The sequence below is a fragment of the Sceloporus undulatus genome, chromosome 1 (assembly GCF_019175285.1).
Source record: "Sceloporus undulatus isolate JIND9_A2432 ecotype Alabama chromosome 1, SceUnd_v1.1, whole genome shotgun sequence".
NCBI classification, from domain to species: domain Eukaryota; kingdom Metazoa; phylum Chordata; class Lepidosauria; order Squamata; family Phrynosomatidae; genus Sceloporus; species Sceloporus undulatus.
The window spans coordinates 382,040,314-382,068,257 of record NC_056522.1 but is presented as its reverse complement, the minus strand read 5'-3'; the positions used below and the strand labels follow the sequence as shown (position 1 = coordinate 382,068,257).

The 27,944-nt window shown below is 46.6% G+C and overlaps 2 protein-coding genes across 4 annotated transcripts in view; both read right to left on the bottom strand.

The window, feature by feature from the left end:
• Positions 1–1,459: 1,459 nt before the first annotated feature.
• Positions 1,460–17,766, bottom strand: LOC121918763 (cytochrome P450 2C19-like). Of its 2 annotated transcripts, none has more exons than XM_042444756.1 (9): positions 15,758–17,766; positions 13,565–13,727; positions 11,174–11,323; positions 10,096–10,256; positions 9,453–9,629; positions 8,086–8,227; positions 6,226–6,413; positions 4,215–4,356; positions 1,460–2,066 (listed from the first exon to the last, which is right to left on the bottom strand). In XM_042444756.1, the coding sequence occupies exons 1-9, from the start codon at positions 15,938–15,940 to the stop codon at positions 1,885–1,887; spliced, it is 1,488 nt and encodes a 495-aa protein (XP_042300690.1). In that variant the 5' UTR covers positions 15,941–17,766; the 3' UTR covers positions 1,460–1,884. The 2 variants fall into 2 exon arrangements, with proteins under 2 accessions (XP_042300690.1, XP_042300694.1); XM_042444760.1 differs by lacking the exon at positions 15,758–17,766 and adding an exon at positions 15,480–15,504.
• A 3,101-nt stretch (positions 17,767–20,867) lies between these two features.
• LOC121918807 (cytochrome P450 2C29-like) overlaps positions 20,868–27,944 on the bottom strand; it is a 33,351-nt gene continuing 26,274 nt past the window's right edge. For both annotated transcript variants that reach the window (XM_042444800.1, XM_042444793.1), the window contains 5 exons: positions 25,015–25,191; positions 24,411–24,552; positions 24,063–24,250; positions 23,158–23,299; positions 20,868–22,092 (listed from right to left, as the gene is read on the bottom strand). In XM_042444800.1, coding sequence (XP_042300734.1) covers positions 21,911–22,092; positions 23,158–23,299; positions 24,063–24,250; positions 24,411–24,552; positions 25,015–25,191 — 831 coding nt within the window. In that variant the 3' untranslated portion in view covers positions 20,868–21,910. The remainder of the gene's footprint in view (positions 22,093–23,157; positions 23,300–24,062; positions 24,251–24,410; positions 24,553–25,014; positions 25,192–27,944) is intronic.

The following is a 27,944-nucleotide window of genomic DNA, read 5'->3' as shown; positions in this document are numbered from 1 at the left end:
CAAGCATGCTACAGACTCCTGTCCATAGCACCAGCATACCACTCCATTTCCCAACCTGGCCACTGCACATTTAAAGTGTGAAATCCCTTGTGGTTGTGGAACATCTGCTCTGGTGCCAGACGCGCAACCTCAGGAACATACGTGGCATCCCAAATCCTGATCGTGTTTAGCACACCCACAATGTGCTACAGCATTGCCCATTGGGCAGATGAGAACTCAGACTCCCCAGGAGGGAAGGCAATGGGCGAAGGGTGTGTTTGTGTAAATTATTTCTTCCCATGGGGGAGGACAAGGCATTCAAAGAATTTTCTCTCTGGTGTGTCGATGTATTTGAAATCTGTGCTGGGATCTGGTGTTGCTTGGCTCCCTTTCTCAGGGTTCTTTGGTGGAAGTATGGGGAACTGGTGCCAAATCCACATGCCTTTGTGTGACGCCATCATCATCATCATCATCATCATCATCATCATCATCATCATCATCATCATCATCATCATCATCATCATCATCATCATCATCATTTAAATTTCGCTTTTTCACACAGGAATCAAAGCGGATTCCAACAGTGTTTGCATGGCTCCTCAGCTATTCACTGAAGGGTTAACAGAAGCCACCCAAAAGGCTAAGTGCACTTCTGGGCTTGATGCCAGAAATGTTTGCTACTCTGCCTTTGGCCTCTTAACTCGGTGGTTTCTGCCTTCACCTCAGAGAAGGTTTTGCAGTACTCACTTGCAAATGCAACACAGTCCAGAATCTGAGTGATCCTCTGCCCTTCAGCAAACACACCTCTTCCAGATCAGTGTGCCTTGTAAATAGGGATAATGGGGGATAATGGGAACTGTAGCCTAAAATATCTAGAGGACACTTGGTTGGGAAGACTGTGCCACCTACTCTACCCTTTCAACCGAAGTGTCTTGGGAGTCAAGAGGAGGAAGAATCCCTGGGTTCCTCCTCTGCCCCACTTCCAAAACTGAAGGCTTTTCAGGGACCCTTTGACAGAAAGCCCCCGCTGCCCCTTTCCCCCTCACTGTCCCTCTGGATCTTTCCACTGTCCACTTTGGGCATCTCTGTAGTAGATCGTGGCCACTCCACTTTGGAGAGCGGGCCATGCCTCTGGAGCCCCTCCTTGACCTCTAGGCATTCACCCCCACAACCCCACAGAGAGCATGCTGGCTTTCTCTAGTTCTTTTCACAACACTGTGGAATCTCGGGGGAGCCAGGGGTCACAGATGTTACCTAAAAGAAGGTGCGGGGAATGTTGGGGGGGTCCCCACCAACTGTGTTGGTGTCCCTTTTCAATGTTGGGGAGCTGGTTAGCTCAAAGACACTGACAAGACTATCTGTCTGTCTGTCTGTCTGTCTATCTATCTATGCTACCATCCTACATCACACGGTGACTGAAACTTATTCAAAACATATTGAGCAGTAAAGAAGTTAAAACAATTTGAAAAGCACACAGAGATGCAGGTGAGGACACAACCAATTTATTCCCAAAGTCTTTAATGAAAAACCACATTTTCACTTGAGGCCATAGTTTTTACGTCCTATACTCTCAATATATATATACCCCTGAAGGCACCAGGTCCAGTCTGATCTTGGAAGCTAGGTAGGGTCAGTGTAGGGTCAGTCCTGGTTAGTCCTTGGATGGAAGACCACCAATGAATACCAGGTGTTGAAATGGCAAAACCACCCCTGAGGAATCCTTGCTGAAGAAAAGACTGTGGAAATCATGGGGTCACCATAAGTCGACAGGTAACTTGAAGGCGCATAAACACACAAATGTAGTTTCATTGCCCAGAATGGGAGGGCTGGAAAACTTCTCTTACAACAGAAGTATAAGCTGAGTTTCTCTGCCCATTTGCACCTCTGCCAGAGATGGTGGCCTTCTCAACGGGGCACGACGCAGAGGCGGTAGGGCCGGGGGATGTTGGTGGTACTGCTCATCAGAGGTGTAATGTCGATCTCCTTGGGGTCCGTGAGGGGCTTCAGCTTGAAGTTCTGGAGGATGGAGGTCAAGAACAGGAAGAGCTCCATGCGGGCCAAGCCTTCTCCTGCGCAGATCCGCTTCCCTGCAAAGGAAGCCCCAGAAGGAAGAGAGGAGAAGGTGCATCACAGAGAAAGCTTCAGAATTACTTTGGGTACCATTTCACTGAGCGTTAGCCAAAGGATTCTAGGATCCTAGGGCCACATTTCCACTATGTGCTTTTGATCCTAGCGTGTTCGGTTTCAATCGCAATGAAGTGAGGCAAATGCCAAAAACCCTGCTCTTTCCTGACACTAGTTCTTTGGCGGTTCTTTTGGAAAGAATAGATTCCGGAGCGTGTTCAACAAGTGGGAATGATGGATCTGAATCGCATCCTTCTGGAGGAAAGGGACTAATGGCAGAGGGGTCTTTACCATCCCTCCTCAGTTTTTGGGAGGGCCACCATTCCCCTCTCCTCTCAGCGCTGCCTTTGTGTTTGTGGGGTAACCTATGGGCCCACGATTATCTTTTTTTTTTTTAATTAATAGAAGGTTCTCTCCATTGATTTTGCAACTACTTGCAGTTACTCAGGCGGCAAGCCGGCAATCGGCAGCTCAGTCAGGCAAGTAGTTGCAAAACCAATGAATCTAATCTTCTATCATTTTTTTTTCAAATATAGTTCCCAAGCCGGGCTGCCGCTTACGTCACTGATGGCGTTCAGATGATTGACATGCATTTTGAAGCGGCGCAAACTAGTGGGGACGACAATCATGTCAAAAAGGGAAGCAATTACAAGCGGATTATGAAAAAATCCGCTTTCATAGTGGGAATGATGGACCTTTTGGAATGGATTCACCAACATGGAGCAAAGGTGAATCGCAAACTGGTTTAAATGTAAGTGGGAATGGGACTTGGGATTCTATGGCACACTCTGGAGAGAAATGGCGTTACAGGGTCCATTGTGAAGTTCCTTGTCATCTCCCTGGGCACAGATCAAGACTATGAAACATGCCACACCTAGGAGTGAGCCATGGGTAGAATCCATACCTCACAGTTACAGCATTTGGATAGCACTCCAAATGCCATAGCTCCATATCTTGGAATCCATAGTGCAATACTTTGTTCTTCTTTGCTAGACAGATCTAATTATATCAGATGGTGGGACAGAGTTGTCCTGAAGAGGGACCTGAGTTCTTCTGCCCAACCTAGGCTCCTTCCACAGTACAGAACCGATGCAATATGGGACCACCTGATTTGCCATGGCTCCATCCTATGGATTTAATCATAGAACCCTAGAGTTGGAAGAGCATCCCCTGTGACAGATGGCCATCCAGCCTCTGCTTAAAGATCTCCAAAGAAGGGGACTCTACTACTGTCCATTGAAGCAGTGTGTTCCACATTCAAACAGTCCTTACTCTCAGGAGGTTCCTCCTAATGTTGAGCTAGAATCTCTTTTCCTGGAGCTTGCATACATGGCTCCATTGTGTCCTATTCTCTGGAACAGCAGAAAACAAGTTTTCTCCATCCTCAATGTGACACCCCTTCAAATTCTGGGATTATGTCATTGTTTGTGGCGCCAGACCTCTTCACCAGGGAAGGCAGAGTATCTGACCAAAGTACAATCTCCCAGAATTCCATAAGACTGAACCATGACAGTTAAAGTGGTGTCAACTACCTTAATTCTGCAGTGTAGATGCAGCCCTACAAATCCTAGAATTTTGTAGGATATAGCCATGGAAATTAAAGTGGTTCCAAACTGCTATTCAGAGATATAGCAATGTTAGTCTGGAAAATCAGCCGGCAAAGGAATCTTGTAGCACCTTTGAAACTAACTCAAAGAAAGAAGTTGGTAGCAAGAGCATTCCTAGACTTGCGTCTACTTCCTAAACATGCATCAGAGGAGGTTGACTCACATCTCCAAAATCTCATGCTATCAGCTTCTTTCTTTCAGTTAATCTCAAGGGTGTGACACGATCCAAACTACTTTAACTGTGCATATATCCATGGACTCTTTCAAGAGAGGGACACCTTACTAACTTTGACTTTGCTGCATGTGTATAACTTGCAAACATTGGTGATGGTGGTTAAGGATGCATATAGCCATTTCAAATGCAATGCTGGAGAATTGTTGTAAAACTTCAGGACATCCTGCCTAAATTGGTAGAACTGTGGAAGATTAAAGAAGTATAGAGACCCTGCAAAAGCCACCCAAGAGTCGGTGCTGCCCACTTGTGGGTCTGGCGGCCATTTTTACCTGCAGAAAAGGGCATGAAGTAGTCGCTCTTCCTGAAGCTCCCATCTTTGTTCAGGAAATGCTGGGGGTCAAACTTTGTGGGGTTGAGGAATTCCTTGCTGTCATGCAACACTGAGGTCAGAACAGGATATATTGTGGTGCCCTGTAGAGGATAAAAGAATCCAAGAAGGCCATTAGTTTTGGAAGACCTTCCTGACAGTAAGAATCATAGAATCATAGGATCATAGAATCATAGAGTTGGAAGAGACCCCAAGAAGGGCCCTGATCCAGTCCAATCCCATTCTGCCATGCAGGATATCCAAATCAAAGCATCCCCGACAGATGGCCATCCAGCCTCTGCTTGAAGACCTCCAAGGAGGGAGATTCCACTACACTCCGAGGAAGGAGTGTGTTCCCCTGTCGAACAGCCCTTACTGTCAGGAAGTTCTTCCTAATGTTGAGCTGGAATCTCTTTTCCTGCAGCTTGCATCCATTGCTCCATTGGGTCCTGTTCTTTGGAGCAGCAGAAAACAAGCTTGCTCCCTCCTCAATAGGACAGCCTTTCAAATATTTAAACAGGGCTATCATATCACCTCTTAACCTTCTCTTCTCCAGGCTAAACATCCCCAGCTCCCTAAGTCATTCCTCATAGGGCTTCTGCAGATGTCACTACCCTGAGTAGTCCAAAGGAGGACTTGGGAAAGTAAAAGTTCTCTGATGGTTTGCCTCATGGCACCTACGTAGACATTGTGAATGGATGGTGGGAGTGTACCTTTGCTGCATTTGTGCTGATGAAAAATGCAGCTTCTTTGTTCGCTGTCTAAAAAGGCCAATGCAGTACTAGGCCGCATCAATAGACATTTAGTCCCTAGACCAAGGGAAGTAATAGTCCTACTCTATTCAGCTTTGGTCAGGCCTCATCTGGAATAATCCGGTATCCAGTTTTGGACAACTCAAAAAGGATGTGGAGATGCTGCATCGTTTCCAAAGGAGGGCCACCAAAATGTTGTAGGGCCTAGAAACCCTAAAGCCCTATGAGGAAAGACTGAGTGAGCTGGGGATGTTTAGCCTGGAGAAGAGAAGGTTAAGAGGTGATATGATAGCCCTGTTTAAGTATTTGGAGGGGAGTCACATTGAGCATGGAGTAAGCTTGGTTTCTGCTGCTCCAGAGAACAGGACATCTCAACATTAAGAGGAACTTCCTGACCATAAGAGCTGTCTGACAGTAGAAGATGCTCCCTGGAAGAATGGCGGAGACTCCCTTCTTTGGAAGTCTTTAAGCAAAGGCTGGATGTTCATCTGTCGCAGGGAGGGCTTTGACTGAAATTTCCTGCATGCCAGAATTGGGTTGAACGGGATGGTCCTTAGGGTCTCTTCCAATTCTATGACTCTATAGGACCTGGAGCAATGGATGCAAGCTCCAGGAAAAGAGATTCCAGCTCAACATTAGGAGGAACTTCCTGAGAGTCAGGGCTGTCCGACAGAGGAACACACTCCTTCCTCGGAGTGTAGTGGAATCTCCTTCCTTGGAGGTCTTTAAGCAGAGGCTGTATGGCCATCTGTCACAGGGGATGCTTTGATTGTGATTTCCTGCATGGCAGAAGGGGGTTGGACTGGATCAGGGCCCTTGCGGTCTCTTCCAACTCTACCATTCTATGATTCATGCTAGCTCTCTGGAAGATGGAAATCCTCTTTATTTAGAAGTATTATTCCAATGGAAGAGTTTGGTTTAGGAATGTGACAATGGCAGTGAACACCTGAGGCCCAAAGCTCCCATCTAAGTTCATGCCACAGCTCCTTCCACCTCTTGGTGGGAATATCTGTTACTCTTTTTCCAGGCCTGGTTGAAAGGACTGCTTTTGACCCACAAAGCCCTCCATAGTTTGGGTCAAGGTCAGATGAAGGATGATCTTTTCCCATGTGAACCTTCTCAAGCCTGGGAAACCTCAAGGGAGAGCTTTATGAGCCATAGCCAATTCCATCTTTATAGAGGAACCACTTTGAGTTCTCAAAGCATAAACAGGGAATATACCTTGGGGATGACATATTCTCTGAATGGCATGTCCTTGGCCACCGCATGAGGGAGATTCAATGGGACGAGAGAGATGAACCTCTGGATCTCGTGGATGACGGCATCCGTGTAAGGCATGTGTCCGCGGTCAGCCATGCAAGGCCTTCTTGAGCGGCCAACCACCCGGTCAATCTCTTCTTGCACTTTTCCTGTTGTGAGAGGAAGTTGAGTGTCAAGCAAAAAACATCCAAAAATCATCAGAGAAGTCATGCAAACCCCATGAGAGGTTTAATCTATTGTGATCCATTGCGAAGCAATACAAGTGGCTTGGGAGTGTGTGCTTAGATTGTGAGTTCCTGCATGGCAGCAGACTGGACTAGATGGCCCTTTGAGGTCTCTTCCAACTCTATGATTCTTTGAGTCTATGATTCTATGATCCCAGGTAGAATGACAGAATCACAGAGTTGGAAGAGACCACAAGGGACACTGCTCTTTTGTTTCCTGGGGAAAATGGGGAAATCACCAAAGAGGAATTCAAACAAATAGCAGGCATGTGTAGAGATAAGGTCAGAAAAGCTAAAGCGCAGAACAAACTCAGTCTTGCTAGAGAGGTTAAGAACAACAAAAAGGGCTTTTTTGGATATGTCCGCAGCAAAAGGAAGAAGAAGGAAACAGTAGGTTCACTGCGTGGAGAAGATGGCAAAATGCTAAGAGAAGAGAGAGAAAAGGCAGAGTTACTCAATGCCTTCTTTGCCTCCGTCTTCTCAGAAAAGGAAAAGGGGCTCAACCTGAGGATAATGGAGCAGAGGACAGAATAGGGGAACTTAGCACAGAATGAGTAAAGAGATTTACAGTCCCACTACCTTTTGAACCAGATCGTGAACTGGTTCAGTCTGATTCAAACGACCCTGGTTCCCACTTGATCTGAATCACTGAAGCAATTCCGAAAAGGGTGGGTGGGTATGCTTTAGGTCCATTTAACCTTTGTCTAAAAGACACTGATTTTTCCCGCATCTTTTTCTGTAAAGCAAATCTGAGCAAGTGGAAACCGTTGCAGATTTGAATCTGGGCTTGGATGATTATGCTCTGGCTGGCTGGCTCAGGTTCTTGCTTGTGCCTTTGACCTTGCCATGGGCTATTCTCGGGGTGTTTGCCTCTCCAGCCGTGTCTCCCGCATTCTGTTATTACCTTCTTGGCAGCATGGCTAGCTTGCCAGGCCCTCCTGCCCCGTATCAGTGCCTGCTGGTTCCAGCCATTTGCGCAACCATCCTGCTTGCCTTTTGGCTGACCATCCGCACGGCACAGGCGGCGCCAGGCCTTCCTGCCCCATTTTGGGCCTGCTCATCCCTGCCTTTGCACAGCTTCCCAATGTGCCTTTTGGCTCCCTGGAAGCATGGACAGTGTGCTGGGCCTTCCTACCCAGCGGCCTGGTGGCTGCTCCTTCCTCTTGTGGCGCAACTTTCTGGCCCTGCTCCCTAGGTGCAATTCCCACTTAATTCGGTTACCAGACTCAGTTAATTATCGTGTGAACCACACTCTGCTGCTGAACCAATTCATCAATTCAGATCGGAGACCAAATTCTCTGGTAACCAAATTAAGTGGGAATGAGGCCTTTGTAGGGAAGTCTGGTATTTATCCAAAATGTGAAAATGAGTGTGAACATGGCAGAGAAGCCCTGGTGATCTGACTGAGAAAGAGCAAGGTGGCTGAAATTACTAGGCCTTGCATGAAAATAATTATATCTGGACACACACACACACATCCGTATATCTGGTTATATAAGATATCTTATACCTGGAGTCACCCAGAGCAGTTAAACAGGAATTCAGCTGGAGAAACGGAGAGATGAGAAGAAGACTATGGGAGCCATATATGCATTACCTTCTATCTCTGGGTATTTCTGGAGGATCAGGAGCCCGTATCTGAGAGTGCTGCTGGTCGTTTCTGTTCCTGCCCCAAATAGGTCAACGGCCGAGATAAGCAAGTTTTCCATTGTGAACTCAGAGGCCTCACTATTTTTTTCCTGGAGAAATAAGCATCAGAAATAGTGGAGTCAATTTAAATTCATTCAGTCCATTATAATAAGGGAAAAATATAACAAATGCCAAAGATTAGCCCTGTTAAAATATTTGAAGGGATGTCACATTGATGCTGGAGCAAGCTTGTTTTCTGCTGCTCCAGAGAACAAGAACCACAAAAACGGATGGAAGCTACAGGAAAAGAGATTCCGGCTCAACATCAGGAATAACTTTTTACATCTGGAAATCATGATTCTATGACTCTATGATAAAGCCCTTTGAGGAGAGACTTAGGGAGCTGGGGATGTTTAGCCTGGAGAAGAGAAGGTTAAGAGGTGATATGAGAGCCCTGTTTAAATACTTGAAGGGATGCCATATTGAGGAGGAGGGAGCAAGCTTGTTTTCTGCTGCTCCAGAATAGGGGTCCTCAAACTCCGCCCCTCCAGGTGTTTTGGACTTCATCTCCCAGAAGCCTCAGCCAATCACCACCCACATGCAAATTTCCTTCCTACCTCATAATGCCCTCCCTGACAGCTTGGCCAATGAACTGGGATTCTGGGACTGAAGTCCAAAACATCTGGAGGGCCCCTGCTCCAGAGACTAGAACACGGAGCAATGGATGCAACTACAGGAAAAGAGGTTCCAGCTCAACATTAGGAGGAACTTCCTGACAGTAAAGGCTGTTCGACAGAGAAACACACTCCCTTGGAGGTTTTGTAGGAATCTCCTTCTTTGAATGTCTTTAAGCAGAGGCTGGATGGCCATCTGTCGGGGATGCTTTGAAAGAGAGTTCCTGCATGGCAGAATGGGTTTGTACTGGATGGTCCTTCTTGGGGTCTCTTCCAACTGTATGGTTCTATTATTACAGCTGGTGGAGGAAAAATGTGTCCATGCAGCTAAAAAACCTGGGAGGGTAAACAAAATGACTTTGAAGGACTTGTCTGTTGTCTGTCAAAAGCCGTTGCAGAATTGCAAGCATTTCCAATGAGGAAGAAAAGCAGGTTGTGTCTAACAAAACCAGGATGGACCACAAATATCACTGAAGGAGAATGCTGACAACTGAACTGAACTGCAATCACTGAGTGCGGAGTAAATCACTGCAGGCAACAGAGCAATTTAAGGGCACAAAGGGGATGATTTAGAGGGTCAGCCCAGGAGACAAATCCTCCTAAGGAGTGCCAAGGCACCAGGCTCTCTTCCCACCTTCAGGAGCCCATGCCTTGGTCTTACCTGGTCCATTTTAATGTAGAAGCAGTCGATGAAATCGCGAGGGGAGCTGGGGTCCAGGGTGTCCTTGTGCTCCTTGGCTTCTTCTGAAACAAACTCTATGGCCTTTCTGACATTTGCATCCACTCTGTGATGAGGCCCAGGGATGAAGTCCATTACGGAAGGGAAGATGTTGTAGAGCTAGGAAGGAAGAAAGAAGAAACGGATTGAGCTTCACCATCAGGAGAGCAAGGGAAGTCCTTTATGTCCAAAGGACATCTGTCTCATTGGACAACTCTAGATGGGATGGAGAAAAGGTGCCTCATCTCTTTGGTAGGATGACAATAGAGATTAAATAAACGTGGACAAAGCATCCCCACAGTACTTTCCCAAGCTTTCTAGACAGTTTCCAACTGCTGTTTGTACATTGTTAGGTCTCTGTCCACGCAGAAATATAAGTAAGTGGGTTTTCTATACAGAAATGCACACTATCTTCCTATGTAGAAAAGTTGGTTCCAGTTCCCCATAGACTCCTAGTGTCTCCAATAGCCTAAATATAGATTGCAGAACTCTGTTGTCCTCCCTCCCAATAATACATAGTGTAAGGAAGCAATACATAAAACCAATAAAACACAGGAGTTTGTTTTCTGTATGGCAAAGGACCTACCTGACCCCAAGGAGAGCTAAGGATCTCAAAGTTGTCATTCATTAAGCCCATAATTCCTAGAAACTTCTCATCATCATAGTCGAAGTGCTTTCCAAAGACGATGGAACAGATGATATTGGAAGGAGCGCAGTTGAGGAGGAAGGTGGGGTCGAAGGGCTGCTCTGGAAGGACCAAACACACACCAAAAATCCTTCTGGACCTTGAACTGGCTCCACGTTCAGGCCTCACCAAGGCCTGCCAACCCATCACCATTATCAAATGACCTTTCTTGGTAGGAAATCCATCTTCCAGGTTGCCCTTGGAAGATGGAAACCTCCCAGACCTTTAGCTGATGGGTTCCAGCATCTCTCACTGCATGTGGTCAAATGGTACCCAGATCAGCCCAGAACCAACACTGTCGATCCATGGATTTTTCTGGGGGTTTTGGGCTCTGTGGCCATGTTCTAGAAGAGTTTATTCCTGACATTTTGCCAGCATCTGTGGCTTTGGCATCTTCAGAGAATGCTGGCATGGAAGAGAGTGGGAATAGATATACTGTGTGACTCTAGGTTGGGAGGAGTGATTTCCATGTAAATCTGTGTCTTGTTCTGTGGTTGAAAGGCAAGGCCTCTGGGTGGGAGGATATACAAAGAGGATTTGGGTCTGCATAATTAGTGACCATTGTCTGCTGGGAATCCCCTTGACCCTGATGGTGCTTTCTCCTTTGCATTTTGCTGAGTCCTGAATTTGCTGTTTTTCGGGACTGGTAGCCAAAGGCTTTAGCTTTTCCTGTTGAAATTGCCCAGGTGTTTGTGGATTTCAATGGCTTCCTTGTGCAAACACCTGGACAACTTCAACAGGAAAGATGAAACCCTAAAAGTGAACAAAGTTTGGTTACCATTCCTAAAAAAACACCCAAATCAATACCCAGCAAAATGCAAATGAAAACCACCCAGAGTCAGGGGTTTTCCCAGCAGGCAATGGGTCTCTAATCTAACAGACACAAATCCTCTTTGCACATCCTGAGACCTTGCCGTTCAGCAACAGAACAATGCACAGATTAATATGGAAATAACTCATCCCTACCCAATTCACATACCTTTAGTGTTTCGCAACTGTTCCAGGAGATACTGGGCTTCTTCCTGGATCCTCTCCTCGATGCTTTTCTTCCCCATCCCAAAGTTGCGGAGGGTGGTCAGGGTGAAGCGCCGGAGCTGCTTCCAGGTCTCTCCATTGCTGAAGATGATCCCTGGGAAAGGAAGAGAGTAACTCTCCAAACTGTGGCAAGAGAAACATCATTTCCAATATCAGCAGGCATCCTGTTGAGCAGTCATCATAAGGTCACAACCTGGACATGCGATCTTACAACGGCTAAGGATTCACATTTAAAATTGTGAATTATTGTAAGTGGGACCCCAGAAATGTACATTTGCATAAAAAATAGGCCGTGGCGGTAGTGGTAGCGCTGGTGGGTACTTCTTGGGGTCTTGCTTCTCTCAGTAACCCCTGCCCCAAGAACTGGGAGAGCCCTGCAGGAGTCATTGGCATGTGTCCAGACCTTCCCTCCCTCCAAAAGCCTTTGGTCAGGGCACTGCCAGGTTGCAAAGGTTGGTTTAGGGGTAGCACCATTGGTTGGAAAGCCAGCATGGAGAAGTGGTTTGAGTGTTGGACCACAAATTGATGTTAAATAGAACAGTTAGAATTATAGAATCCTAGAGTTGGAAAGAGACCACAAGGGCCATCCAGTCCAAATCCCTTCTGTCATGCAGGAACCCTTATTCAAAGCATCCCCATTGACAGGTGGCCATCCAGCCTCTGTTTAAAGACCTCTAAGGAGGGAGACCTGACCAAATTCTCCAAAGGAGTTTGTTCCACTGTCGAACAGCCCTTGCTGTCAGGAAGTTCTTCCTAATGTTGAGCTGGATTCTCTTTTCCGGTAGTTTGCATCCATTGCTCCATTGTGTCCTAGTCTCTGGAGCAGCAGAAAACAAGCTTGCTCCTTCCTCAATATGACATCCCTTCAAGTATTGAAACAGGGCTCTCATATCACCTCTTAGCCTTCTCTTCTCCAGGTAAACATCCCCAGCTCCTTAAGTCTCTCCTCATAGGGCTTGATGGTTTCCAGACCCTTCACCATTTTAGTCTCCCTCCTTTGGACACATGGCTACAGTTTCTCAACATCCTTTTTGAATTTTGGTGCCCAGAACTGGACACAGTATTATTCCAGCTGAGGCCTTACCAAAGCAGAATACAGTGGCACTATTTCTTTCCTTGAACTCGAGACTAAAGACAATCCCTTCAGGTGAGTCCTGAGGTTCCACCAGAACGGCATCCAAGATCATATCTGTTAGTTGAAGTGGGGAGACAGCTGGGCAAGGGATTTCCATGAAGGAGTGGGGATTTGAACCATGGTCTTCCAGAGTTGTATAGCAATGCTCCAACCACTGACTGTCCCAGAGCCAGGTAGAAAGCCTCAGACAGGTAGGGATGATGGAGACCCCTCCCCTGGAGACCTCCAGTTTGGGCAGGTATTGTGTCAACCATTCTGTAATTCATAACCATTTTGGGGGGGGGGACTTATTTTCTCTATTGATTCTCCCACACTTTCATCTTCGTGTTTCTGACTCCATTTTTATTTTAATTTTTTAAGAAACCTCTTTATTACTATTAAAAATCATTCAGACAAACATAAATGCAAAGACAATTACTACATCTAAACTAACACAAACACAGTTTAAAAGGGAAACTTCCAAAATGCAAAGTGGTTGCTAGTACTATTCCTTAAGTAATCTTAATTATCATCGTCTCATATATTTTTCTGCAATTCTTTCTTCTAAGTCAGACATATCCTCGTTAAACTGAGATTATTACAATTCACATCATTGAATTATTCAGCGGCTCCCCTTTTTGACAGACATATTTTTATCATTATTATCCCTTCTGTATGTCCCTCCTGCCTAAATATACAACTACCCAAATGTCGCCTTCTCTTTATATATACAGTGGTGCCTCGGGTTACGAAATTAATTCGTTCCGCGGCTAATTTCGTAACCCGAAAAACCTTCGTAAGCCGAATTGCCATAGGCGCTAATGGGGAAAAAAGCCGCGGCTCTGCCGCGGCTCCATTTAAAACAGCGCCGGAGTTTTTTCGTAACCCGAAAAAACTTTCGTAACCCGAAACAATAAATCCCTATGGGATTTATTCGTATCCCGAAAAATTCGTAACCTGGGTATTTCGTATCCCGAGGTACCACTGTACACAGAATAGCATAGTCACTTTTCTAACACGTTATATAACTCTGTCCTTGACCTCTGTCTCGATATCCTTTTCCTTATCACCTTTTCCTTATCTTCTTTTTCAAATTCTCTTTTAATCTTTCCCATAGTTCTGGACCCAAAAACGTCCCAAATATCCCATCAGGGCCCCACTTGTCTTGTATGGCAGTGGTGCAACTCCCACCCGATCCAACCAGCAAATGCCGCAAGATACCTTTCCCTTTGCCGTATTTCTCCATTAATGGCAGGTGCCCCCTGCTTGCAAAGTCATCAGCCTGGTCTATCAGGGCTTCCTTGACAGCTTCGTAGCCATAGAGCACCACGACACGCTCTGCGCCAAAATGCAGTGTGAACACAGGGCCATACTTCTCACTGAGCTGGAAAGAGACAGACATATAGACAGAGAGAAAGGTAAAGAAAGCAGCACATTACTGGGTGGTCATCAATACATGGTCAGAAATGGTTCATGCATCTGTCTGCTGATGCACTTTCCTCAAGGTCCTGCACATAATCATAGAATCATAGAACCATGCTGAAAATCACAATCAAAGCATCCCCACTGACAGATGGCCATCCAGCCTTTGTTTAAAGACCTCCAATGAAGGAGACTCCACCAAAATCTCCGAGGAAGGAGTGTGTTCCACCATCAGACTGCCCTTACTGTCAAAAGATTGACAACAAAAGATTGTTGAGGTGAGATCTCTTTTCCTGTAGTTTGAACCCATTGCTCCATATCCCATTCTCTGGAGCAGCAGAAAACAAGCTTGCTTCCTCCTGAATATGACATCCTTTCAAATATTTAAACAGGGCTATCATATCACCTCTTAACCTTCTCTTCTCCAGGCTAAACATACCCAGCTCCCTGAGTCGTTCCTCATAAGGCATGCTTTCCAGACCCTTCACCATTTTAGTTGCCCTCCTCTGGACACATGGCTCCAGTTTCTCAATGTCCTTTTTGAATTGTGCTGCCCAGAACTGAAAACAGTATTCCAGGCGAGGCCTGACCAAAGCAGAACAGTTTACAGACTGCCCCTTTGGGGCGGCCTGTACCCGCCCCTTTCCCCGACGGATTGGGGCCTCAGCTGCCACAGCGGCAGCCCTGAGGCCCCAATCCACCCCTTTTCCAGGCCGCGGGCCGCTTCCCCGCAGCCTGTAAAGGGGTGTCCTTGGGGCTTCAAGCTTCAAGGACAACCCAACATGGCAGGGAAAGGGAGAAAGGGGCCACTTGGCCTCTTTCTCCTTTGTGTCATTGGCGCAGCTGTGTAAAGGCTGCGCCAGCAACACAAAACCAAGAAGGAGCTCCAAAATGGAGCTCATTCCGCAGCACCAGGACATCACTGCACCACTCCGTTTGGAGGCCACACAGCCGTGACGTCATAGTGGCAGCGCCTATGTAGAATGGGCGCCACCATTTTGTACATACTCTGTATGTACTACTACTACTACTACTACTAATAATAATACTCTTTACTTATAGCCCGCTTTTCCAAAAGGAGATCAAAGCGGGTTACAACAAGGGTACAAAACATCGTACAGTTTACAACAGTATCAACATCATAAAATATCATAAAAAATACACCATGTTAAAAACAGAATAAAATTACAGTACTAGGGTTGGGGGTGTCTAGAAGAGATGCCCCAAGGCAACCCTAGTACATACAGAGTAGGTACTAGGGTGCCTGTCTGTAAAGGGCCAGAGTGCCACTATTACTTCCCTTGATCTAGGCACTATAATTCTATTGATGCAGCCTAGAATCGCATTGGCCTTGTTAGCTGCAGCATCACACTGTTGACTCATGTTCATCTTGTGGTCTACTTGGACTCCTAGATCCCTTTCACATGGATAAGTCTCTTGTTCAGCCAGGTCTCCCCTGTAATCCTATATCTGTGCATTTCATTCTTTCTTTCTTCCTAAATGCAGTACCTTACATTTCTCTCTGTTGAATTTCATTCTGTTAGCTGTGGCCCAGCTTTCTAGTCTGTTTAGGTCATTCTGAATTTTGAATCTCTCCTCTGGAGTATTAGCTATTCCTCCTAATTTGGTGTCATCTGCAAATTTGATAAGTATGCCCCCAGTTTTGTCAATTATTATTATTATTATTATTATTATTATTATTATTATTATTAACCTTTATTTATGAAGCGCTGTAAATTTACACAGCGCTGTACATGCAATGTACATGTGATGGTCAGAAATGGTTCATGCCTGGTTCAGACATGGTCAGAAATGGTTCATGCACCTGTCTGCTGATGCCCTCTCATCAGGGTTGGACTGGATAGCCCTGGGATCTCTTCCTACTCTAGGAGTGTATTATTCCAAGAGATCATGTCCCAGTCCTGGGAAAAGAGTGGGATACAAACAAACAAACAAACAAACAAATGATGCCCTCGACTCTTGTCCACTTGCCGTATGGAGAACGTGATCCAAGTGGTTGGTCTTCAGCTGGAGGGCATTCCCGATGAAGGGCATCGGAGTCGGTCCAGGAGGCAGCTTCCCTTTCCTCCAAGTCACGCTCTTCCAGATGGCAGAGAGGAGGAAGCAGGAGATACAGACGATCAGAAGAACGGCGGTTGTCCCCAAGGGCTCCATTTTAGCAGACGGAAGAGAGAGGCAGGAATGGCTCCAGATTCAAGGATGGAGATGGTGAGTTACTCTGCTCCAGATCCTGACATTTATACTCTGCAAAGCATAGGCATGCCTCCTTTACTTTTCTCTGGCCAAGTTGTGTAATCCGACTTGTTTACCATCATCTGGATATGCACTTCTCTGAACTTCATGCGGTGTCCTCTGTCATATTGATCCGTACCTTATTATATAAGTACAAGGTACGCACCCTGGGCTCATATTTCCCAAGAGGTCAAGGGAGAGGCTTCCATGATACTATTATTCAGCCAAACCAGCTGTGATCCATGGGACTCCCTCCATTTCTCAGGGCCTTTCTTCCCTTTGGGAAGGGGACTCTAAGATAGGAGGAGAGATGGTTGCTGGAGGGAGACCATTGAAAGGAAGAGGCTGAAAATAAGCAAGGTCTTGGCTTCTAGCCCTTTGTTTAGTCAGGGATTTGGGTTCGGCTAGGCTTGGCTGAAATGATCATTTTTCTGCAACTTATCTTTTAAGATTGTGCTGGAGGACCAGTTGTCCTCCATCTCTTATTCTTTATCGTTCATTTCTTTGTAAGGAACCTTTTCCTTCAGTGCTCTGCCTCGTTCCTCCTCCCTTTTAATGGCCTTAGCATGGCTAGAGTTTCTTCTTATTGCCAGTTACCAGCAATGTCCCAAAACATGGCTGGGGTTGTTGTTTTGTGGTTCATTGCCCTTGTTCAACCCAGGGCGACCCTATGGATGAGACATCTCCAACTTGGAGGCCCTCCGTCCTCCACTGCTCTGCTCTGCTCAGCTCCTGCAAACTCACCATCTTGGCCTCTTTAAGAGAGTCCATCCATTTTGCATGTGGCTGTGAAGGCCCCGTCCAGGTCGCCTTCACCTTAACACTGACTTTGGATGATGGCTGCCCTGAGGGATTATCTTTATCCCTCCGCTACCACCAAGTACTATGTATGCGGAGGTTTACATCTTGCCAGCCTCCACCTTCAACACCCAAGGATTTTAAAGGGCAGGGAGCGTTGCTGTCTCTGAAATCAGTATAAGGCCAGTGATAAGACCAAAAGTTTATTGACTATCAGAATGGAATAAATAAAATGCTTTCCAAACTGGTTCTTGTAATCTTGCTTAGTTTCCATATATACCTAGAACTGGTGCTGCCCATTTCCCCTTTCAGTGCTCAAGCCCCAAAGGCCATCAGCAACCCTCAAGGTACACAACCCAGCACTCTCTACTCTAGATTGGATTTCCTGCATGGCAGAATGGGGTTGGACTGGATCAGGGCCCTAGTGGTCTCTTCCAACTCTACGATTCTATGATTCTATGATTCTAGAGTCTGTTTGCGACCCAAGTCCTTTCCTCCGGACTCCAAAACCCAATTTCCAGTCCCTCAGGGACTCTATTAACCCAAAGCCCTCCCATTGCCTTGGATTGGCCCTTCCTTCAAGAGTCTAGTCCAGCTGCCAACCAACTGTCCACTGACTCTCCCTTCCCCAGCCCTCGCGCTATTGGCTGAGCTCCATCTGCCTTCTCATTGGTCAGCTCCATCTTCCGTTCATCTTCCTCTCTTCCCTTTTTCCCAGTGATTCATGCCTTCTTATGATGTGTCCAAAGTATGACAACCTGAGTTTTGTCCTCTTGGCTTCTAGGGGGATTTCTGGCTTGATCTGCTCCAGGACCCATTGGTTGGTCCTTTGGGCTGCTTTCCATGGGATCCTCAGCCCTCTTCTCCAGCCCCACACAATCTCCAATGAATGTCGGGGATGCTTTGATTGGGAGTTCCTGCATGGCAGGGGTTCGACTGGATGGCCTTTGTGGTCTCTTCCAACTCTATGATGCTATGATGCTATGATTTCCTTCCTCTCTTCTTTCTTAACTGTCCAGCTCTCACATCCATCCATGGCAATAGGGAACGCAATGGCTTGCATGATTCTAACCTTTGTGCTCAGTTGTATATCCTTGTATTTTAGCATCTTCTCTCTTTCTTTCATAGCTGTCCTTCCAATTCTTAGTCTTCTTCTGATATCCTGGCTGCATTCTCCATTTCTATCAGTGTTGTATCCCAGGTATGAGAACTCTTTTACTATTTCTATTTCTTCATTGTCTAATTCAAATTTGTGCAGGTTCTCTGTGGTCATTATTTTTGTTTTCTTTATCATAGACTCATACAGTTAGAAGAGACCCCAAAAAGGGCCACCCAGTCCAACCCCTTTATTCTGCCATGCAGGAACTCTCAATCAAAGCATCCACATTGACAGATGGCCATCCAGCCTCTGTTTAAAGGCCTCCAAGGAAGGAGACTCCATTGCACTCTGAGGAAGTGTGTCCCACTGTCAGACAGCTCTTACTGTCAGGACGTTCCTCCTAATGTTCAGGTGGAATCTCTTTTCCTGGAGTTTGCATCCATTGTTCCAGGTTCTGTTCTCTGGAGCAGCAGAAAACAAGCTTGCTCCCTCCTCAATATGGCACCCCTTCAAATATTTAAACAGGCTTCTCATATCCCCTCTTAACCTTTTCTTCTCCAGACTAAACATCCCTAGCAGTTGCCTAAGTCTCTCCTCATAAGGCTTTATGGTTTCCAGACCCTTCACCATTTTAGTCACCCTATTTTGGCAAGTCAACTCTCAGACTTGGAGGGTGGCGATGGCAAAGCCCTCCTTCAGAAACCTGCCAAGAAAACCCCATGGCTTCGGCTTCCTGGTGCAGCTGCGCATGGGGAGCATTGGTCACTCTGCAAATATGGATATCCCACTGAAATAAGGCGAGAAGCCCTCAGAGATCTCATACTGCAGGTACATTTGAACCAAGTAGGGAATCATAGATTCATAGAATAGTAGAGTTGGAAGCCACTGTTCCTTGTTCACAATGGGGACTTTGACTGGTACAATGGTGGATTGGCCAAAACGTGGCAAAATACATGCTCAGTCGATGAGTGAGCTGCTGAGTGTGGTGCATTGGATCCCAGCATATGTTCTCTCCCATATGTTCTCTCATTGGATGTGAGAACATATGGGAGGAAAGGGTTGTCTTTTCACCTGGAAGCAGAAGAAAAGTACACCAGATGGGCACCCTCCACTGAAAGGAGGGTGAGACTCACCCATTAGCCAACCCCCCATGAAATCCCGAATAGGGCGATTTCATGCATGCTCCCAGGGAACAATGCACTGGGGCAGGTGATGATCTCCTGAGCATCCATGGTACGCTGCACATTTAAGCTGTGAAATCCCTTGTGGCTGTGGAACATCTCCGCTGCTGCCAGATGCACAATCTGTGGAACATATGTGGCATCTCAAATTCTGGCCACATTTGCTTGACTCACAATGAAACGCAACTCCCATTGGCAACTCAGCCTTCCCAGGAGGAAAGGCAATGGATGAAGGGTGTGCTTGCTTAAATCATTTCTTCCCACAAGGGAGGACAAGGAATTCAAACACTTTTCTCCCCAGTGCCTGAATGTCTCTGAAATCTGTGCTGGGATCTTGTGTTGCTTGGCTCCCTTCCTCAGGGTTCTTTAATGGAAGTATATGTTGCCAGATCCCATTACCTTTACATGAAGGCATTATTTGCATGGCTCCTCAGCTCTTCACTGAAGGGTTAACAGACATCAGCCAAAAGGCTAAGCGCATGTCTGGGCTCTATGCCAGAAACGTTTGCTACTCTGCCTTTGCCCTCTTAAGTCAGTGGTTGCTGCCTTCACCTCAGGGAAGGTTCTGCAATGCCAAACCTGCAACGGCAACACAGTCCAGAATCTGACTGATTCACTGCCCCTCAGCAAACACACCCCTTCCAGACCAATATGCCCTGTATGGGGATAATGGGGGATAATGGGAACTGTAGCCTAAAGTAACTGGAGGACACTTGCTTGGGGAGACTGTGCCGCCTTTTGTACCCTTTCAACTGAAGTGTCTTGAAGGGCAGTGGGCTTTTCTTCTCCATAGGCCCTATGACCACCTCTCACTGGGGCTTTAGCTGTGGACTCATAGAATCAGAGGGTTGGAAGAGACCCTAAGGGCCCTGATCCAGTCCAACCCCATTCTGCCGTGTAGGAACTCTCAAGCAAAGCATCCCCAAAAGATGGCCATCCAACATGTGCTTAAAGACCTCCAAGGAGCTCCAGTGGCAAAATGGGGTTGAACTAGGGAGCCTTTGGAGACCCTTCCAGCTTTTTGATTCTGTGACTTTGTCCCTTGGTTCAATTTTTCTGGGTGGAAAAATAATATCAGGGGAGTTGGGAATCAACCACTTTATCATAAATGCATGCATATATCCACATGCACAATGGTGTTCAATCAGTTAAATGTTGTAGATTAGTGGTCTTCAGGGTCTTGGTGCTACCGTCCCAATTTTCTTGGGTGAAAACCCCAACCCCACATGTATTTCTTGACTTTCTATCTACTGTATTTGAAACAACCACGCTTGATGGCTGCTCCCTTTACCAGGCAGTCACCCTAGGAGTAGCAACCGAGTATCAGGAGAGCAGTGACCGGGACATCTCTCACCCATATTGGCCTTGTGGCAGAGGCCATCTGTTTTGATGGAGAGTTCCATTGGATGGCCTTTGTGGTCTCTTCCAAGTTTATGATATTAGGATTCTAGGATCTACTACCCACACGCTCAATGCTATTTGCTCAGTCAAATGTAGTCGATTGTGGCCTTTGGACCCCCTCCTTGACTGCCAGGATTTCAGCCCCACAACCCCACAGGAGGTATGTTTCTCCAGGGTTTCTTTCAAGGGGAGCCAGGGGTTATAGTTGTTACCCAAAGGGAGGTGGGGGAATGGGTGGTCCCCACCAAATGTTTTGGTGTCTCTTTGAAATGTCGGGGAGCTGGTTAGCTCAAAGACACTGACATGATGCTGCGTCACTTGACACACATTTCCACCTTGTATAGCAGCACAAACTGAGAAGAACGCCAAGTTTGGGGAAGATAAGAAGGTTTTTATTTTAAAGACACGCAACAGTGCAATCATACATTTAATAGTATTTCAAAGAGACGCACAATACAGAACTAACTGAAGTAGAGATATGGAAACTGGATCGTGGAGGAGGCTTAGTGTTGTGGAGATGTTAATATACACCTATTGTGAAGAGGAGACAACAGAAAGTGGGCTTTGGCTCAGACAAAGTCGGAGGAAGAGAAAGCAGAAAAGTCTTGCTGTGCGCATAATGCTCTCCATGCACACGGTGGCCCTGAGGAGACTAGGTTTGGAAATAATCTGAGACCTCAAAGGTGCCAGACTGTGAACCAAGACCTGATGGTCTTCCCAGGAAATCTACCATGGGATTCTGGGTCGACTGATGGCTTCAGCTTCAGACTAACAAAAACAGGGATTGGATTTGGATAACCAAACAACTGATACCCAAACAATGTAAGATGACCATCTGCTGGAAGCATGCAAGAGATAGGGATGGAAAAGCCAAACCTGTTTAAAAGGGAGTGGAAGAGACATTGGGAGCTGCTCCAAATATTATGCTCTGAAGATGAAAGGATTGAAACCCAGAGCCATCCATTGAAGCTGAATTATGATCAATTTGAGACCAAGATCAGGAAGGTCTCCTGCCCAATCTCAACGAGAAAACAACATCTAAAGAAATTTCATGTTTAACCCTAATCCAAATCCTATCTATGCTATGCTATGCTATGCTATGCTATGCTATGCTATGCTATCATCCTTCATCACTGAGTTATAGAGGAGTGTGCAGATAAAACTATCTTAAAACTATGTAAAATGCAAAACAGTATAAAAGAATTGAAACTTACTCAAAGCATACTGCACAGCTTAGTAGTTAAAACAGTTTGAAAGCCATGCGCAGGTACAGACACATCCAGCTTCTTTCCATAGCCTTTAATGAAAAACCACATTTTCACTTGGGGCTGGAGTGGAGCCATAGTTTTCATGCCCAATGCTCTAAATAAAGGCACCGGATCCAGACAGATCTTGTAAGAGATGTTGACCTTCTCAACGGGGCACGACGCAGAGGCGGTAGGGCCGGGGGATGTTGGTGGTACTGCTCATCAGAGGTGTAATGTCGATCTCCTTGGGGTCCGTGAGGGGCTTCAGCTTGAAGTTCTGGAGGATGGAGGTCAAGAAGAGGAAGAGCTCCATGCGGGCCAAGCCTTCTCCTGCGCAGATCCGCTTGCCTGCAAGGAAGCGTCACAAGAAATAGGATCATAGAATCATCGAAGCATAGAGTTGGAAGAGACCCCAAGGGCCATGCAATCCAACCCATTCTGCCATGCAGAATGTTACATGCATATAACATGTAAGGATTGGTATTGGTGTTGAAGGATGCATACAGCTTTTTCAAATGTGATGATGGTGAAATGCAGCAAAACATCAGAAATACTGCCAGAATAGTGGAATAGTATAGAATCATAGAATCATAGGCCTGTTACAGACTGCCAAAATAAAGCTGCTTCGGGTCTCTTTGGACGTATGCTATTTAAATGATGCATGCATCCTAAGTATCCAGAAGCTGCACTAAAAGTTGCACTCTGGTGCTTAGGAATGGAGTGTGGCTTTGGTGCGACCTCTGGACTCTTAGGACCCATGCATCATTTAAATAGCATACCTCCAAAGAGACCCAAAGCAGCTTTATTTTGGCAGTCTATAACAGGCCATAGAGTTGGAAGAGACCACAAGGGCCCTGATCCAGTCCACCTCCATTCCCATGCCGGAAATCTGATCAAGCATCCTGACAGATGGCCATCTAGCTCTGCTTAAGACTTCCAGGAAGGAGACTCACTATATAATCTCGTGGAAGGAGTGTTTCGACTGTCGACAAGGCCCTACTCTCAGGAGTTCCTCCTAATGTTGAGTGGGAATCGTTTCCGGCGCTTGCACCATTGCTCCATTGGTTCTCTGGAGCAGCAGAAAACAAGCTTGCTCCCTCTTCAACATGACATCCTTTCAAATATTTAAACAGGGCTATCATATCACCTCTTAACCTTCTCTTCTCCAGCCTGAACATACCCAGCTCCCTGAGTCGTTCCTCATAGGGCAAGGTTTCCAGACCCTTCACCATTTTAGTTGCCCTCCTTTGGACATGCTCCAGTTTCTCAATGTCCTTTTTGAATTGTGGCGCCCAGAACTGGACACAATATTCCAGGTGGGGCCTGACCAAAGCAGAATACAGATTAAAGCACCTCCCAAAAGCCACCCAAGAGTCGGTGCTGCCCACTTGTGGGTCTGGCGGCCATTTTTACCTGCAGAAAAGGGCATGAAGTAGTCGCTCTTCCTGAAGCTCCCATCTTTGTTCAGGAAATGCTGGGGGTCAAACTTTGTGGGGTTGGGGAATTCCTTGCTGTCATGCAATGCCGAGGTCAGAATAGGATATACTGTGGTCCCCTGCAGAGAATAAAAGCAACTGGTTAAATATTTGAACAGGTGTCACATTGAGGATAGAGCAAGCTTGTTTTCTGCTGCTCCGGAGCAATGTATGCAAGCTCCAGGAAAAGACATTCCACCTGAACAGTAAAAAGTACTCCCTGACAGTGAGAGTTAAGTTTTGATAGTGAAAGATGCTCCCTTGAAGAATGTGTTGGAGTCTCCTTCTGTGGAGGTCTTTAAGCAGAGGCTGGATGGCCATCTGTCAAATATGCTTTGATTGAGAGTTCCTGCATGGCAGAAGAAGGGGGTTGGACTGGATCAGGGCCCTTCTTGGGTCTCTTCCAGCTCTAGGATTCTATGGAGTTTATCACATGGAGCGAAAATGGAATTTAAACTAAACAAACCCGCAAACGAGGAATGATTATCAGACGACGTCCAGGTTAACGAACATTAACCCAGACAGAAACCAGAAAAGACACACAAAAGTGCAATTGATTTGCAGACAACATTGGCGTTAAAGTACATTAACACGTGCAGTTGCCGGGCCCCGATCCAATGTGAAAAGGGTGGTCTGTAGAGCCCCTCAGTTTACAATTGTAGTTAAAAATACTCCTTTTGAGCCACAAAGGCCTTGATAGTTTGGGTCCAGGAGAGATGAAGGGTGGTATTTTCCCTTGCAAAGCAGTTCAAGCTTTGAGATCTGCATGGAAGACCGTAATAGGCTGTTTTCTCTTTATGGAGGAACCTCTTTGGGTCCTTGAAGTAGAAACAGAGAACTTACTTTGGGGATGATGTATTGTCTGAATGGCGTGTCCTTGACCACTGCATGGGGGACACCCAATGGGATGAGAGAGATGAACCTCTGGATCTCGTGGAGGACGGCATCCGCGTAAGGCATCTGACCACGGTCAGCCATGCAAGGCCTTCTTGAGCGGCCAACCACCCGGTCAATCTCTTCCTGGACTCTCTCTGTCAAGAGATGGATGAAGTTCAATGCCACAAACATCCAGGAGCAATCAGAGAAACCATCTGAAACCCATGGGAGGTTCAATCTGTTGTGACCCACTTCGATGCAAAACAAACAGGAGAAGTTGAGAGAGGAGGAGTGTGGGAGCCACATGTATCTTACCTTCTATCTCTGGATATTTCTGGAGGATCAGGAGTCCATATCTGAGAGTGGTGCTGGTCGTTTCTGTTCCTGCCGCAAACAGGTCAATGGCTGAGAAGACCAAGTTTTCAATGGTGAAGAAGGACTCCGCATTATGTTTTTCCTGGAGAAATACACATCCAAAAACAGTGGAGCCAACGTAACTTCCTTCAGTCAAATATAATGAGGGAAGAATATAGCAAATGCCAAAGACTGAAGGTGGTTGAGAAAAAGGTGTGTCCATGCGCCACCTGATGCCTTGAGAGCATGGGAAGAGCTTTTTAAAAACTGGTCTTTGAAAGACATTTTCTGTCGTCTACCAATTTTTTGGCAGAATTGCAAACAATTCCAATGAGGAAGAAAAGTGGGAAAGTGTCTAACAAAACCAAGATGGATGCAAATGTCACTAAAGAAGAATGTTGACAACTTAAATGAATTGCAATTATTGGGTCTGGAGTAAATCACTGCAGGCAACAGAGAAAATGGATGATTAAGAGGGTCAGCCTAGATGGAGATGCATCATCCTGAACAGCCCGGGGGCACCAGGCTCTCTTCCCACCTTCAGGAGCCCATGGCTTGGTCTTACCTGGTCCATTTTAATACAGAAGCAGTCAATGAAATCCCGAGGGGAGCTGGGGTCCAGGGTGGACTTGTGCTCCTCAGCGTCCTCTAAAACAAACTTTTTGGACTTTTGAATATTTGACTTTATTCTGTGATGAGGCCCAGGGATGAAGTCCATTACGGAAGGGAAGATGTTGTAGAGCTAGGGAGGAAGGCACAAGAAATGGATTAATGTTCACCATCAGGAAGGCAAGGAAAGTCTTTCATGTCCAAAGGACATCTGCCTCTCATTGTAGAACTCTAGATGGGATTGAGAAGAAGCTGTACAGATACTGTGCCTCATCTCTCCAGAAGGGTGACAACAGAGATGCATATAGATTTGAAGGAAGGATTCTCACAATGTTCTCCTTGTTGCATGTGACACCATGGGAGCATCAAGCTTTCTGCACATTTTCCAGCTGCCATTTCTTCATTGTTAGGGGTCATATGAAATGTGGTGCTGGAGAAGAGTACATTCATCCATCCATATTTGTGGCTTTGATATTTGTGGCTTTAATTATTCACAGATTTGATTAATATATTCTCTCTAAGTATATTTAGGTCCTCCAGTGTAACTCTATGGTGAACTTTAACTAAAAGTGGCACTGAAAGACCTAGAGATTCCAAGAGATAATACTCTACTAGGCCTTTGTAGCTCCTCCAGCGCAGTTCTCTGGTCAGTGTCTGTCAGATGTTGACCACAGAGTTGCCCTGAAGGACCTAGAGATTCCTAGAGAGGACACTCTGCTAGGCCTTTCTACCTCCTCCACTGCAGTTCTATGGTTAGGGTTTATGAGAAAATAATACAGACTGGCCTCCCTTTTACCATTCTTGGGCAGCGTCTCCTTCCAGCTCCGAGGTATCTTGATGAGACCAATATCTGGACCCAGGCATTTCAAAACTGGCTTCAGGTCGGGACATGGAGTGGAGGTACTGCCCTGGTCACCTTGGTCGATGATGCTCCATCTGTGCGTTGACAGGAGAAGTGTGGCCCTGTTGGTCTCTTGGATGCCCTCAGCGGCCTTCGATCACCATCGACCATGGTATCCTTCTGGAACGCTTGAGGAGTTAGGTATTGGGGGCACTGTGCTCCTAGTGGTTCCGTTCCTACCTCTCAGGCAGATTCCAGATGGTGGAGGCTGGGGGACAGCTGCTCTCAAAGATAGAGCTCACATGCGGTGTCCCTCAAGGCATGATACAGTCTGTTGTGGCTGTGTGCTTGCCCATAACCTTGTTGGACCTATGGAAATGACGCGCAGTGTACCACCACAAGCACCTGCAGAGTTAACCACGTCGACAGGACGCCAAGAGAAGGGAATTCTGGTGAAGATGTCTTAACTAATAAGCGACTCTTACAAGTCTTCACTTGTAAACGGGCTTTAATCTTCCTTTGCGGTATTTGACCAACATAGATATACACAGTGTATGTGGACATCCGTCTCTAATACAACACTATTTACACACAACCCAGCAATCATAACACAACCTCTGAGGCAGTCACATAACCACAACATCTCATGCCTCAGTAACAGACACAGCCCACTCTGAGGCACAGACTGTCTTGCTGCCCTCTCAGTGGACAGTTGAGAACGACAGTTGACAGTGCATCACATTCCAATGAATGCAATGTTTGAAATGCGACATAGCTGCCACTGGAGCTCCAAATTAGCTGCACAACAGCTCCACCAGTGGCCACCCAATGTCATTTCCGACACAGTCACCATGCTGTTCAACTTACTGAAGCAGCTTGGGAGAGATCATCCAAAATCTGGGGCTTGTGTTATCAGTACGCGGATGAACCCAGATCTTATCTCCACTATGCCCCCAATTGCTGCAGTGACTAAAGATGAGGCATCTCTCTCTAGAGGCCTGCCTGGGTCGGTTAATGGAGCTGATGAGGGGAAACATACAGGCTGAATCCAGAGGAACAAAGAGGTACCCGCGATAGGTACTACCCAAAGTCCAGGGATGGAGATTTGTCAGCCAGTCCTGGACGGGGTCACGCTTCCCTAAAGGACAAAGTTCACATTTGGGAGTACTCCTTGATCCGTCCGGCTTACAGTTGTCGTCTCATGCCTGGAGTCAGTAGATGGGCTGGATGAGGGAAAATTGACTCAGTCTGAATACAGAGAAAACGGGAGGTACTCGTGATAGGTTACTCCTGGTCCGGGATGGTGGGGTTCCACCTGTCGCTGAACGGGATCACGCTTCCCATAAAGGACTCGGTAGCGCAGTCTGGGGGTTCTCTTTGATCTCGCGCTCCATCTTTACATCGCAGGTGGATGCGACGGTCAGATGTACCTGTTATCAGTTCGGCTTATTCACCAGCTGCGTCCCTACCTGGGCCAGAGGGACTTGAAACGGTGTTACATGCTCTGGTCAACCTCTGCGATGGATTCTGCAATGCGCTTAACAGGGCAACCCTTGTACCATACCCTGGAGCTACAAATGGTACAGAATGGCAGCCAGACTGGTCACTGGTATATCCAGGGTCAGTCAAATACCCTGTTACTCAAAGATCTGCACTGGCTGCCTATTCGCTTCGGGGCAATACAAGGTGTTGGTATAACCTATAAAGCCCTACATGGCTTGGGCCCAGGATACCTGAGGACCTGCCTCTCACACATACAATCTGCCCCGCACACCCTCAGAACATATGGCAGCAGCTAACTGAGGGCCAGGGCAAGATTAGCCTCCTACATCGAGAGGAGCGTTTACCACTCGGCCCGACCCTCTGGAATCACGCTGCCCATGAGGCTCCGGCGCCACCTCCCTGGCCCAGTTCAAAAGGAACTAAAGACCCTTCCTGTTCAAGTCAGCATTCCCGGATTCAGCTCCAGGCTAGTCTCCCCCCCCCCCCCCCGCCCCCTGACAGCAGTGGCAGCTGGCCAGAATGGTTTTTAATGTAGAGTTTTA

What these genes read in the sequence shown, in the direction of transcription:
- LOC121918763 (XM_042444756.1), bottom strand. Translation starts at nt 15,940, where the DNA reads ATGGAGCCCTTGGGGACAACCGCCGTTCTTCTGATCGTCTGTATCTCC. An exon ending in GAAATACGGCAAAGGGAAAG is followed by an intron (nt 11,324 to 13,564) that starts GTATCTTGCGGC and finishes TTCCTTTCCCAG; the next exon opens with GGATCATCTTCAGCAATGGA. An exon ending in CTTCATGCCCTTTTCTGCAG is followed by an intron (nt 2,067 to 4,214) that starts GTAAAAATGGCC and finishes CTTCCTTTGCAG; the next exon opens with GGAAGCGGATCTGCGCAGGA.